At 37.2% G+C, this 14,734-nt stretch overlaps 1 protein-coding gene across 2 annotated transcripts; it reads right to left on the bottom strand.

Annotated features, from left to right (window-relative positions):
• Nucleotides 1–859: 859 nt before the first annotated feature.
• On the bottom strand, nt 860–11,324 carry LOC106097508 (uncharacterized). 2 transcript variants are annotated; one of them, XM_019354659.2, is made up of 11 exons: nt 11,014–11,324; nt 5,306–5,662; nt 4,959–5,183; nt 4,380–4,733; nt 4,003–4,233; nt 3,632–3,880; nt 3,244–3,507; nt 2,883–2,964; nt 1,961–2,015; nt 1,508–1,650; nt 860–1,412 (listed from the first exon to the last, which is right to left on the bottom strand). In XM_019354659.2, the coding sequence occupies exons 1-11, from the start codon at nt 11,111–11,113 to the stop codon at nt 1,340–1,342; spliced, it is 2,133 nt and encodes a 710-aa protein (XP_019210204.1). In that variant the 5' UTR covers nt 11,114–11,324; the 3' UTR covers nt 860–1,339. The 2 variants fall into 2 exon arrangements, with proteins under 2 accessions (XP_019210204.1, XP_019210208.1); XM_019354663.2 differs by having other exon boundaries at nt 5,306–5,659.
• Between the last annotated feature and the right edge of the window lie 3,410 nt (nt 11,325–14,734).

Raw genomic sequence — 14,734 nt, 5'->3', positions numbered from 1 at the left:
TACTTGTGTTTCCTTAACTTGCATCCAACACCACTAGGTTCAGTTTAAATCCAGCTTCCCTTTATGGTTTGAGGGAAACTTTTGTTAAACCATTGCTACAGGTATGTCTGCATGAGAGCAGATAATTCTGACGTACTTGTAAGAAGATTTGATGAAAAGGAAACTGACCCTGTAACTAATTGAAAGCAGGTCACAGCTGTGTTGAGGGCTAATAAAAATAAGACCATGTAGTGTCCAGTGTGACTACACGTGCAGTGGGATATTCCAACACTGATTGTGTAACCCAGGAGGCAAAGAAGTTTTATGGTTCAGTCCTTGCTGCCAGTAAAACCTGTTGAAAGCAGCGAATCTGAGAGTCTTTGGTCATTTGCTTGAGTGTTACCCTAAAGTGTAAAATTCCAACCCCAGCATTTGGTTTATTACACATGGGCCAGAAGTGTAAGTCACTCTTTACTGATGTTACAATATGGCTTTATGGAGCAGACATGACCCCGCGTTCTCAGGTTTCTGCCATAACTTTCATTATTTGCATAACACCTCCCCCCTCTGGCTTCCACATGAACTGCATCTGAATTAATAACTATTCATGCACATCATGACATGTCCTCTTTTTTTTCTTTTTTTCCCTTATTGATAAATACCACTTCATTACTATTCATACCACACCAAACTAATTATTAAGTAATATATAGAAAGTTAAATAACAATTAAATAATAGTCCTCACTTTTCTTCAATATTAACTATAAAAAAATTAAGCTTTTACAATGGGTCAACAAAAAAGGCAATTTTTTGCTAACATTACTGTAAACAGAAATTTTATAAATACAGGACAGGTTGGGCAATAAAATACCAATTAAATAAATTCCCATTTCTTTATTATCTGGAAAACCTGAGACAGCTACAACTTTACTTTTTTTGTTGAGCACAAAGTATTTTGGTCACCAGGTGGCACCAGAGATCACTAATCTCTCTCTTTGAACTTTAAAGAAGATATTTAAACTACAGTTAACCTAAACTTTCACACAGTTAGTCTGGGAAATAAAATCTGTGTTCCTACTGACTACTGGTGAGATAAAGCAACAGAAAATAACATTGGAAATATAAAGAGATGTTTCAAAATTGATCATACATACAGCAAAGTACTCGGTTATGAGCTGTAATGACAAAGAAATAAAAATACACAAAAGTAAAATGAGTAGTTTGTTCACATTAGATTTAAGAGATGCTGGTTGTACTTTATGGTCATTTTGGAGGTTTGTGGTGATGATTTATATTCATGGCAAGTCACTTATTACCCCCAGAAACAGAGGAGCCTGATGAAACACACAGCAGCTGTGTTCACACTCTGGGAGGTTTGTTAACAGTGCTGTACAGTGCAGAGGCATCCTCCACAGCAGCTTGGTGTTTTGATCTGTGAAGTAATCAATAAAATGATACTACTATTGTACACGAAGTATTAAAACATTAAACTTGAGGTGCAGTTATCCTGAGTGAAGAGCTGCTCACCTTCTAGCACTTCTGACATTCATGGTGGAGTATATAACACTCTCTTCCTGGTATCTGTCAAACTGGGCTGAGCTGAAGTTGGAGTTAGCAACGTCTGGCCGGGTGGTAGCAAATTGTACAGCAGCATATTGAATTTCATCCGTCTGTCAAACACATGGATGAACATTTTTTAGGGCTTTTTGACTTTTTGCAAACGGAACTAATAAACTAAAACCGTTAAAATCATAAAACTTTCTTCCCTCCTCCCTTCTTACAGTTAAACATCTGTTACTACCTCAAGGTATCTTGACTTTGCTCATAAGTTAATGCAGAAAAGCATGAATGTGGAAGTACAAGATAAATAATATGGGTGAACATTGATACAATGGATGTAATCAGTCTGTGTGATGGGTTGAGCTAATTGGTGACTCTGAAGTCTGAACATTATGTTTTATCTGAACTCTCATCACTCACCTGTGCTCCGTTGTCTGGCCTCTCTGCAGCCTCTGATTGGTGTTTCAACGCCCTTCTGATAAGACAATAAAATACACATTTCAACAAACAGGATGGATTCATGTTTTAATGTACAAATGTCCAGTGGCATAAATTTAGAAACTATGAACAAGATAAACTATCACAGCTAACAAAAGCAGTCTTTAGCCAACCAAACCTGCAGGAAAGTGTTGTTATGAGCATAAGTTGTAATGTAAATATATCAGAAAGGTGCAGAAAAGTCTGGATAAACATTCAAAGGAAATAAACATTAGATATGAGGCCATATCTGTATGCAGCTCACTTTTAAAATTCTTGCCAGTATAAAAGGTTTTGGCTCACAATCATTCTGCAATTTTCCAAACGAGTGAAATCCATGGACTGAGATGGTTAGTCATATGTTTTAATGCTAAACAAACCCTTTGCTGTATGTTTTTCCAGCACTTATTGCTTGCTTGCTTGTTTAGCGATGTTCTTATAATCTGTACTAACTGATCAGCTTCACATTATGTACCATGATTTTTAAACTTGTCAATGACGTTGCCAACAAAGTCTCAGAGAACTTTAAGTGTCTCGAGTTGACTAATAAAATGATCTCTTAGTTTTTTTCTCTTTACTGTGCTCTCAGTGTGAACCTGTACATCTACAGAATTAATATCTGTCAGATGAAAAGGTTGCAACAATTGTGATTACATTTTGCAAAACCCCGACAACGCTGAAAGATTACATCAAGTTTTTGTTAAAGATGCCATGAAATCACACAATCCTGACAAAAACTAGGTTATGAGACTAACATATCAAAGTTGAATATTTTTGACAAAAAATGTATTTCTGACTATTGTCTTAAGATTGACTTGAACAAAAAACACCTTTAAAATCCAAATCAGTTATTAAAACATCCCACCTAATCCAGAGCAGGAGAAAGAAGAGTATGATGACCAGAGCAGTAACAGAGACTGAGAGCATGACAGGAAGTTTCCATAAACCTGGAAATAAGTGAAACAAAAACGTTGAACTTAATAAGTTAATCAGTGATTGATCATTAAACAATACAATTTTCTCTAAAAATGTTAAAATATCAGGACTTAATGCTGTGAACTAAAACCAAAACTGGATAATCGAGGATTCCAGGATGTTTTGGTATCATTTCAGTTTAATTTTATTTGTGAAAAATCACAACAGTCCCCTCATGGTAGTTTTCATTGTGAGGTGAAAACCAAACAATAATAATATCAGTTTCAACATCAGTTGCATCAGCAACTTACCTGTCACAACAGTGAGATCATGTAAGGTGGAGCTGCGACGTCCTCTTGTGTTCTGGGCTTCACAGTAATAACTCCCACTGTGTTCAGGTCTGAAGTCAGTGATGATGAAGTTCTGTCCAGATGCTTTTGCTGAGTTATCATTCTCCTTGTACCAGGTGTAGTTAGCTGCTGGGTTAGCATCACTGCTACAGGTCAGAGTGACTGAACTGCCCTCCACTAACTCACCAGAGGGACTGACTGACACAGAGGGAAGCTTTGGACCATCTGGAGGAAACTGAGAAAAATTACTCAGAAATTTTTTACATTCAGTGTGAGAAAATTTCCACAAAGAAAACATTACAGGAAACTGTTATCCAAACTGATCACTGATCTGCTGATGTTTACTTACACTGGACATCTATGAACAAAGACACAGAGAGCTGATCCTCAGTCTTGCACTCATAGATTCCTCTGTCCTCAGAGCTGATGGAGGTGAAATTATAAATACCTTCTGGTGTTAGAGGCAAGGTTTGGTTGCCTTTGTACAAAGTGCTGTTAGCTGCTGGACTAGCATGTGTGTGACAGGTCAGAGTGACTGAACTGCCCTCCACTATCTCACCAGAGGGACTCACTGACACAGAGGGAAGCTTTGAAGGATCTGCAGATAAAAGATTTCTTTGTTAAAGTTGGCGTTTAAACTCATGTAACATTACAGCATGATAAACTGTAGGTGGCTTGGAGCTGTGATATATTGTTGGTGACACAGTGAAATAGACTCACACACTGATGGAGAGCGATAATCCTCATATCCAGAGAAAGCACAGGAGATGTTGTCTCCAGGATTAAAGTAGTCTGTATAAGCAGACGTTTGCTGTGTCGTGTTTTTCTGTCCGTTCTTGAACCAGACGTAAGAAAGACGACCAGCTGGACTGCAGCTGCTTTGACACCTCAGCTCTGCCTCAGTCTGAGTCTGATGGACTGATATTATTCTGCTCACCTTCACCTGCAGAGCTGAATATGACAGCACAGCAGTGACATCATGTAGAGAGAGGCTTTATGTGTGGATATGTAACTCTACATTTGACATGTGAGCTCATAAAACAATCACTTTTGTTTCCACTTAATTAAACCTGCTAACATTGTGTGTTCATCAGTACCTGTTACAGTCAGAGTTGTTCCAGGTAAACTGCTCTTCCATTCAAAGCTTTGTGTTTTGAATTTAAAGTGATACTCGGCTGAATCCCTCTCTGTCAGGTCTCTGATTCTCAGAGTGGAGCGTCCTCTCTCTGTTTCAATGACCTCAACACGACCTGCATAGTGGGAGTCTTTTCTGAGGTCCTCGGGGTGTGAGCGATGCTGCTGCTGATGACTACGTTCAGGACTGAACCAGAATTTGGACAAAGCAGGATGTGCATGACTGTAGATGCAAGAAATGTCCACTGATGAACCTTTGAGGGCACAGATGCTTCTGCTGGTGTAAGACACTCTGTTACAGGTTTGATCATCAACACCTGAAATATATGAAACAGATTTGTTAGAGGAAGATTTGACTGCAGCACCACAGGGCAGGAGGCAGTTGGGACTTCTTGCTGATATATTGACTTTACTGAGATTTAAAATAAACATGAAGGTGCAGCAACATCTTTTGTATTAGAAACAGAAATTAAGGATATAGATCATTAATAAAAAGACTGCAGCAGCAGCTTTATGTCAGTGTAAGACTGAAGTAAACTCACACACTGAAGGAGAGGGAAGCTTCTCGTATCCTTTTACAGCACAGGAAATGCTGTCTGCATCACCAAAGTATTCTTCAAAAGAAGACTCCTTTCTGTCAATATTCACTTCGTTCTGGTACCAGACATATGAATGAGGATCAGGTAGACGACAACTGCTCTGACACGTCACCTTCTTCCATGTAGGATACAAGGTTGGCCAAGTTTTTATCACTTGTGCCTGGAGAACTAAAAATTAAACACAGCAAAATATAAAATACACACAACATTCATAGCTTGTAGTGTCTCAAAGTTCAAGCAAAACTTTTCATTTCGAAATTATGTTACAAATTTTTACATAAGAATCTGACCTGTGACAGACAGAGTGACTCCAGGTGATCCACTATATTTCCCTCCTGGTTGGTTTGTCACAAATCTGAACTTGTACTCAGCTGAGTCGCTCTCTCTCAGGTCTGTGATTCTCAGAGTGCAGTCTTTGTTATCACACTGATACTGAACACGACCTGCAAACTCTGCCTCTGTCCCCACATCCACATGTTCATCACCCTTCATTTTAGTAAACCATACAGCTTTTTCAACTACAGTCACGTTCCCATTTACTCTGGATGGGTACGTGTAGGTGCAGTGTATGTCCACTGTTGATCCTTTTAAGGCACAAATCTGAGTAGAGGTGTAAGTCACTGACCAACCATCCTGACCCTGTACTGCTGTAACACAGAGCACATCAGAAACAAAACAATGAATTCTTCTGCTTTTAAAGGTATATATAACTCTAATGACAATCAAAAATGATAAATACACCAACATCTCTAATTACACCAGGAAATGACATGGACACGTTGAAATCAATTCTCCAACAGAAAGTAATTGATCTAGATTGTGAATATAAGGAGCATAATATAATAGACCCAGAAATAGGTTCTGAAAGTAATTTTCTCTCTTCTTTTGTTAAAAATTGTAATTATTTCACACAGGAACAATATGAAAAAAAAATCAACCTAGACGGGAAGCTCTCATTAATTCACTTTAACAGTAGAAGTATGTACTCTAATTTTGATTTCATTAAGGACTACTTGCAACAATTTTCTCACCCCTTTAGTGTTATAGCCATCACTGAAACGTGGTTTAATGTCGATAAAGGAATAGATTTCGGTTTGAATGGATATGATTTAAAATACATGAATAGATTAAATAAGGCGGGCGGCGGGGTTGCTATATATGTCCATAACTCTATAAGATATAATGTTGTAACAACTATGTCTATGGCTATTGATGGAATTTTGGAATGTTTGACTATTGAGATCATGAATGAAAAAAAGAGAAATGTTATAATAAGTTGTATATATCGGACACCCAGTTCAAGTATTGACATTTTTAATGAATGGATAGAAAAAGTGTTTTCTTCGGTGAACCAAAAATTACTATTCATCTGTGGTGATTTTAATATTGATTTGCTAAACCCAACAAGGTTAAAAGCCATTGATGACTTTTCTGACACGATGTATAGTTTATCATTATATCCAACAATAACAAAGCCAAGCAGAATAACATCACATAGCGCCACTATTATTGACAACATTTTTACTAATGTCATGGATTTCCAAATTAATAGTGGCCTGCTTGTCTGTGACATAACTGACCACTTACCAGTTTTTACTTTGTATGACTGTGATTTAAAAAAAATAATAGATACCAAGATTACGATAGCAAAGCGAACAATAAATGAAGAAGCAATTCATGCCTTCAATTTCGATTTAGCGCAACAAGATTGGAGTTCGGTGTATGAAGAGTCAGAGGTGGACAAGGCTTATGAAAATTTCCTTGATATTTACACTATGTTGTACAATAAACATTGTCCTGTAAAAGAATACAGGACAAAGAAAAAAAAGATAAAAAGTCCTTGGCTTACAAAAGGAATTATCAATGCATGCAAAAAGAAAAACAATCTGTATAAACAGTTCATCAAAGTAAAAACAAAAGAAGTGGAACAAAGATATAAAGCATATAGAAATAAATTGACTGATATTATAAGAACGAGTAAACAACTTTATTATAGAAGAAGATTATATGATAATAAAAACAATATAAAAGGAACTTGGGATGTGTTAAATAACTTAATTAAACAAGGATCTTCTGGAACATCATATCCTGAATATTTCATTGATGCAAATGGTGTAAATTACAACATGAGTAACATTGTTGATGGGTTCAATAAATTTTTTATAAATGTTGGCCCTGAACTAGCAGCGGACATCCCGTGTCAAAAAAATGAAAATATCAGTAATATAAAACCAAATCCCTTTTCACTGTTTCTCTCTGCTACAAATGAGCAAGAAGTAATAAATATCACATTAAAATGTAAAAGTAAGTCTTCAATGGATTATCATGACATAAATATGTCTGTAGTTAAACAGGTTATTCTGAATATTGCTAGTCCCTTAACATACATCTGTAATTTATCATTTCAGTCCGGTTGTTTTCCAAAAAAAATGAAAATTGCAAAAGTAATACCACTATACAAAAGTAATGACAAACACAGTTTTACCAATTATAGGCCTATTTCACTACTGCCTCAATTCTCAAAAATTTTAGAAAAACTTTTTAATTCAAGATTAGAAAAATTCCTTGAAAAACATAAAATAATGAATGTTGGTCAGTATGGTTTCAGAACGCAAAGAACCACTTCAATGGCGATAATTGAGGCAGTAGAAGAAATTACTAATGCACTGGATAAAAATAAATATGCAGTTGGTATTTTTGTTGATCTCAAAAAGGCCTTCGACACGATCAATCACTCAATTTTATTGGATAAATTGGAAAGATATGGTGTTCGAGGGAAAGCTGGAAACTGGTTAAAAAGTTACCTAACGGGTCGGGAACAATATGTTAGCATAGGGCATTACCATTCAGAGAAACTTGGTATTACATGTGGTGTTCCCCAAGGGTCAGTGTTGGGACCAAAACTTTTCAATGTTTACATAAATGATATTTTTGATGTTTCTCAAGTACTTAAGCTCATACTGTTCGCAGATGATACTAACATATTTTTCAGTAGCGATGATTATACTGATCTTGTAATGACTGTAAACAGGGAGCTAAAATTAATAAAAAAATGGATGGATATAAATAAATTATCATTAAATATAAATAAAACTAAGGCAATGTTTTTTGGTAATTTAAAATATAATATAGAATTACCAATTACTATAGAAGGTGTACCCATTGATAATGTGAGTGAAAACAAATTTTGGGGAGTCATAATTGATAACAAAATTTCATGGAAACCCCACGTCAGACACATAAAAACCAAAATTTCCAGAAGCCTCGCAGTTTTGAATAAAGTGAAACCATACCTTGATAAAGATGCACTTCGTACTCTGTACTGTACTCTGTACTGTACTCTGGTTCTTCCATATTTTACATATTGTGTGGAAGTGTGGGGAAACACATATAAAAACACAACTAATCCATTAGTCACAGTACAGAAACGAGCACTGCGTATTATTCACAAGGCTGGTTATCTAGATCATACTCACAAACTCTTTCTTCAGGCAAAGTTACTTAAATTCCAGGATCTGGTTAATTACAATACATCCATAATCTTATACAAAGCCTTTAATAAACTTCTACCTGCAAATTTACAATCTATATTTGAAATTCGAGAAAGGGCTTATAATGTGAGAGGCTTTGGACAATTCAAATTACCCAGAACTCGAACAACCCGTAAAGGTTTTTGTGTGTCTGTATGTGGTGTGAAAATCTGGAACAGTCTGAGTTTACAACTGAAACAATGCAAAAATATTCATAGATTTAAATTTCTCTACAAACAGTTGGTCTGGTCACAGTATAATCAATGATGGTGTTAGTGTGCTCTGTAATGTCTGTTCTCTTACCATTGCTGGCATGGATTCCAAGGGGGAAAAAAAAAAAAAGTTTGTGTGTATGTATGTATATATATATGTACATGTGTGTGTAGATATATATGTATGTATGTATATGTATGTGTGTTTGTTACTTGTAATTATTATTGCCTGTTACCTGTGGTAACGCAATTTATAATTAATATATTCTGTATTCAGTTATGAAGGTTCTATTTGCTTTGCTTGGGTGTAGCTGCGGGAAGTTTATTGTTTTTGTTGATAAGTGAATATAGGGGTGGGATTTAATAAGTTTTCTTCATCCCACTCCTTTTCAGGTACATTTTGTTGTTTGTTTTTTGTTTTTGTGCACTTTATGTTCAACTTTATTGTTGTGCCTGAAATGAACAAATTAAAAAAAAAAAAAAAAAAGGTGTGTCCACGCTCTCTACAGTTTAGTGATGGTAAATTTGATTCTTTTTACTGAATCGAGTTTTAATGAGTCACTCACCAAAGTGAATCGGGTTTTTTGAGTCATTTGAGTCACTGAGTGAGTTGACCAGAGAGTGCAAAAAATGTACATTTTCACTCAAACTTAATTTTTTTCTCTTTTAGTGTAAATCCTACTGCTAAGATGAGTGATTCTTAAAGAAAACAACTATTTTATATACCAAAAAAGAGCAAAAGAATTTCTAAAGGGAACATTTCTTTTGTTTATTTTTATTTTATTAGTATTTTCCTTACATGTGTCAAATATATATTTTCTCATCTAAATGTCCACTGAGCTGTGAGCCAGGGGGCGGTAGTGCGCCTTAACATTGGTTGCCAACGAAGAAGAAGAAGAAGTAGCTGCGAGCCAGGAGGGAGGGGGTGAGTGAGTGAGTGAGTGATTCGTTCGCTCTATGATTCAGCACAGGAGGGAGGGGGTTAGCGAGTCATGAGTGATTCGCTCGCTCTATGATTCAGCACAGGAGGGAGGGGGTGAGCGAGTCATGAGTGATTCGCGCGCTCTATGATTCAGCACAGGAGGGAGGGGGTTAGTGAGTCATGAGTGATTTGCTTCCCCTACGATTCAGCGCAGGAATGGAGGGGGTGAGTAGCTCAAATGTGCTGTTAGCATGTTAACAGAGCGTTGCTACTCTGAACTGAGGAGCTATTGTCTTGATGTGAGCTTCTACTCAGGGTTTTTTCTTCCAGTTCAGAGCAGAAATGTTTTTGTTAAGATACTGGATGTTGTGTTTTTCTTCACAATTTGAATTATAAGCTAGATATATTTCTACTAGTGAAATTAGTTTGCTAACAGCAACAGGGATGAGTCAGTGAGTCAGTTGCGCTTGTGAATCATGATTCACGAGTCAGTAAAGTGATTCTCGAGTATTGAACGATTCGTTCATGATTCGCGCATCACTACTACAGTTAACCTGTATGTGAGCTGAGGCAGGAGGACACACACTCTGAAAGTGCAGTTAAGGAATTTCACCTGTGAACCACGAGGAGGCTGAACTGAAGACAGGAAAAAATAAGAGAAGTCTTTGTGAGAAAAGAGATGTGACCTAAATAAATGAGAAAAGCAAAACACTGATGTGTGCAAATTTCCAGCTGATGGGAAAGTTTCTTAAAACATTGCTCAACCTTTGTCTGCATGTGAGCAGTTATTTATGATGCAGTTGCAGGAAGAATTGTCAAACAGGAAAAGTGCTCTTGAAAAAAACACTGATGCTGAAACTAACTGCAACCAGGTTACAGCTGGGTCGGGTGATAATAAGAATAAGACCAAGCGGTCTCAACGTGACTGCATTCACAGTAACTGAGGATACAATCCCACTATAAGGGAGGTCGAGACATTGTATGATTCAAAATATTTTAAAAAATATGTTACAGACTCTTGTTCAGGTGGTTTATTGTATATCAACGGCAAAAAAATGAAACTTGGACCTTTGTGTGATTTTAGTGTAGCTTCACTGTTTAACTCAGTTTGTTTCTTTGTGTTGTGTCTGTGTGTTTTCTTGCTAATGTGACAAAATGGAGGCAGAGGAAAGTTTAACAGAAACTATCTTCTCTTCAACTCTTGCATAAACAGAGCTGGAGTTTAAAATGTTTAGAAAGCCATCAACTGCAAATGTTCCATATTTCTGTGTATTTTCTTATAGTTGATCAAAAGTCAGTTATCTGTAAAATATGAAAATGTAAATATAAAATACCTGACAAAGTGAGAAGACAGATGATTGCAGCTTGTGCTCCTTTCAGTCTCATGGCTGGTGTCCTCCTCTCTGCTGTGGCTGCAGACAAGTTCAAACACATCAGCAGGTAAATGATATATACAGGAAATGATGTCCATCATATTGATCTGATGTGTAGCTGATGGCGCTCTCCACTATAGTTAGTGTGCACAGTTACTGTAAATGCCTAAAACGTTATCAGAGTGCAGAATTTTTTCTTTGTCATCTCACTCTTTTCGAGACACAAACTTCTCAGTTTAACCTGCTGCTTCCTTCCTCTTTTTGACAACTAAAACTGCTGCAATTTCATCATTTTACTTCTGCATGTGCAACCAGTGACAAGAATAAACAGCCAAAGACAAACTGAAGTGGTCTGCACAGCCAAGACAAATATACCACCTCACACACACTATTATTACACATATGTGAAAATAATAAAACCCCATAGGGTACACGTGAAGTTTAGGGTCGATGCAGTCTTTTTGGCTCAGTACGCATATGTATCGAACGATACAATTTTTTAAATTTATTTTATCAACTTTTCTTCTGACGATGCTGTCTGTGTTGAGCGCTCAGTGGATCTGCGTTTGACTACTCCGCCTAGGCTGCACTGTCGAGCGCAGATCCACTGAACGCAGAGCAAGCTAGCGAGACAGACGCTAAGCTCGTTGCAACATGGCAACTGCCTCAATCCTACCCGAAATTGAACCTCCCCCACTCTCATTCAGATCTGGCGTTTGGACCTATCTTGGTTTTCATGTGAAGCATGACCCTGATGGTAAGCGCGTCATGGGAAAAAGTAAAACAGTATGTCGGATGTGCCACGCAATGCTCAATTTGTGGGAACTAGTGCGTTAGCGCAGTTAGCTTGTTAACGTGTTGACGCCGTCCAGCCTCACGCACGGGGCGATCCCGAGTCATTTAGACAGCCGTTAGCACATGATTCGCCTTATGGGGACCTGGTATGTTTAATATGCTGCTGAGAATATACCCCAGAAGAAGCGCATAGTATAGCTTTTATTTCGGAAAGAGCCATTTCTCTGTAATAAACTCTCTTTTCCAAAGATGAGTGATTTCTCGATCAGATAGATTTATTTTTTTAATTATTTTGTTGTTTCAGCAACATTAATTTAAAAACTGTACTTTTGAGTTAAAATTTATATTTATAATTTTAATAAATGACAAATTAAAAAGGTATGAACATTTTTTTTATCGAAAAAATATCGAACCCTGACACCAAAGTATCGAACCGAACTGTGAATTTTGTGTATTGTTGCACCCCAAATGTATATATATATATATATATATATATATACATATATATACATATATGCAGCCACATCAGACAACTTTAGGGTTAATCTAGGCCAGTGGAACATAAGACCAACAAACTGCACGACAAAACAAGATAAGACAGAGTTTTTTGTCTTTGTGGCTCACAAGGGAAGCCAGCCCAGGCCTTCACCTGTCCTTAGCCAACTTCAACTGATTCCTTCGCTACAGCACTTTTTATTGTCAAGCAATCATTCATGAATATGCCATTACAAATACGTGACATTCTTAAGCAACATCAGTGTCTATATTCTGTGTGTGTGTGTGTGTGTGTGTGTGTGTGTGTTTCCAGTTATACCATACATAGACATACAACCTTTCAGTGAAGTAAACTGTGTGTATGAGGTATGCAGAAAAGCAGAAGTAAACGTCTTGCTGAAATATAAAAACATGAACTTGCAGTAGGACATTTAAAGGTGTGAAGTCTTACACTTGGAGATAACGAACAAGACAGTCTGGTTTCTACAGCTATAATGGAAATTATAACGTCAAGGCTGCTTCCGCTCATCTCATGGTGCACAAGTGCACACAGACTCTTATCAGACCTAATAAGGATAAGATACTTTATCGGCATACAAATGATTATATATTTCTAAGCATAAATGACAATACAAAAAATATCAATTCCGACATTGCCCACAGCACAAGATACTGAAAAATAAAGACTCACTAAAAGAAAAGAAAAAAAAATGGCTAAAAATAATGGCTGGCTATTTTACAAAGGATGTGAATCTTCAAGAAACATCGACCTGCCGTTGCTGTACCCGACTTGTTTGCAGGGGTGCTTGGTTCAGCTGGTGATTCACCATTTAGCCAATTAGACCACTTAACAGTTTGACTAAGTTTCTGTTTCTTACAGATGTCCAAAACACAACACCAAAGAAAAAGAAAAACAGATTCAACAAAACCATGACAAAGGAGAATCATCATGGTTTAATCACTGTGGAAATGAGAAACAAACATGAGTATTGCTGGTGTCCCTTTTTGCACACAGCTTAAATACATCATAATAAAGCTTTGAATCAACAACTGTTCTAAGATATTTATAACATTCAACATACTTCACAATGTGAGCTTTAACAGAGGTGTAAGAGAAATGATTTTGTGTGTATAAGTTATTTTATTGTAGAGTCTTTGCTGAACAATATCTTCAGGCAGCTGCTGTGATTTAGTGCTACATAAACTTTCTGTTTTTGAGTGCAAGGTTTAAGTAAATGACTATAAATGTATGTTATCGGGTCCTTAAGACTTATTTATTATGGAGTGGAAGGCCAGACTCTTACTTAGCATCAGGTAACTCCGAGTGTTAATGGAAGCCATGCAGAGTGACACTGCTGCTATTCTTTGGGTCCCAAAGGCTTGCTGTTTTTCTGATACTGGACTCGAACCAGCTTATTTGCAGCTATTTTGCTCTCCAAGTCTTTTTATTTCCGTCAGACTTTCAATTTTCAGCTCCTTACTGGCTATGTGGAGGTCAGAAGGTATACCATGTTTAAAGATATGATTCCTTTTCTGTATGCTGGACTTCACAGATTTAGTCACCCAAGGTTTATTGTTAGGATACATTTTAACTCGCCTTGATGGAATTATTGTGTCTCTACAAAACACAGTGCAAAAAATAAATAAATAAAATACTGACAGCTGGCCTTGCTTGCCAGGGGTTGAAAGGGTCCCACACCTTTGATGTCCTAGCTGGTGCCCTTGATGACATTCATTGTCAATACAGAATAAGGTGGGAAGTCGTAAGAACTACACCAGACAGTGGGTCAAACTATTTAAAAGCATTCCTTGTGTTTGGTGAACAACGTCGGCCTGAGAAAGCGGCATCAGAGTTGGATCAAGACTTCTGAAGAGACCAAAAGGGACTACCCAGACATTCATCATTCTGGAGCAAGATGCCAGTCTTGATTATCAGCTTCCTCCACATCAAAGGTATCCATGCCACCTATTAAATTTAGTTGCCACAACAGATGCTGCAAGAGATGCATGATGCATACAAATGGCTATCACAAGCCACCTTCAGAAATGCCAGGCAATCTGGAATAAGCTGGGTCGGTCTTACATGGCAGGAGAAATTGTGGAAAGTGAATGAATCTTCCAACTTATCCGGCCCAATTAAACTCATTGGAAGTCAACATACATAGCTCTGGAAAGAATCACAGGGATCATACAAGAGAAGGGGAGGATGCTATCAGGAATGTCTGTGAAAAATTCATAGTGAAAAGTTTTTTGTTTCTAAACTATGAAGTAAAAGACAAATGGAAAACAATGGCTGAACCCTGAGCCAGGTTCCTTCCTGTTAAAAGGGAGTTTTTCCTTCCCACTGTCGCCAAAGTGCTTGCTCATAGGGGGTCATATGATTGTTGGGGTT

The sequence above is a fragment of the Oreochromis niloticus genome, linkage group LG3, assembly GCF_001858045.2.
Source record: "Oreochromis niloticus isolate F11D_XX linkage group LG3, O_niloticus_UMD_NMBU, whole genome shotgun sequence".
In the NCBI taxonomy this organism is placed as follows: Eukaryota; Metazoa; Chordata; class Actinopteri; order Cichliformes; family Cichlidae; genus Oreochromis; species Oreochromis niloticus.
This window is presented reverse-complemented; position numbering and strand designations above follow the sequence as displayed.

Bases quoted from the DNA above. Each gene is read 5' to 3' on its own strand.
- LOC106097508 (XM_019354659.2), bottom strand. From the start codon at position 11,113: ATGTGTTTGAACTTGTCTGCAGCCACAGCAGAGAGGAGGACACCAGCC. The intron at 5,663-11,013 runs GTATTTTATATT...TCTGTGTTACAG, and splicing joins CTGTCTTCTCACTTTGTCAG to CAGTACAGGGTCAGGATGGT. The intron at 2,016-2,882 runs GTGGGATGTTTT...TTGTCTTATCAG, and splicing joins TTTCTCCTGCTCTGGATTAG to AAGGGCGTTGAAACACCAAT.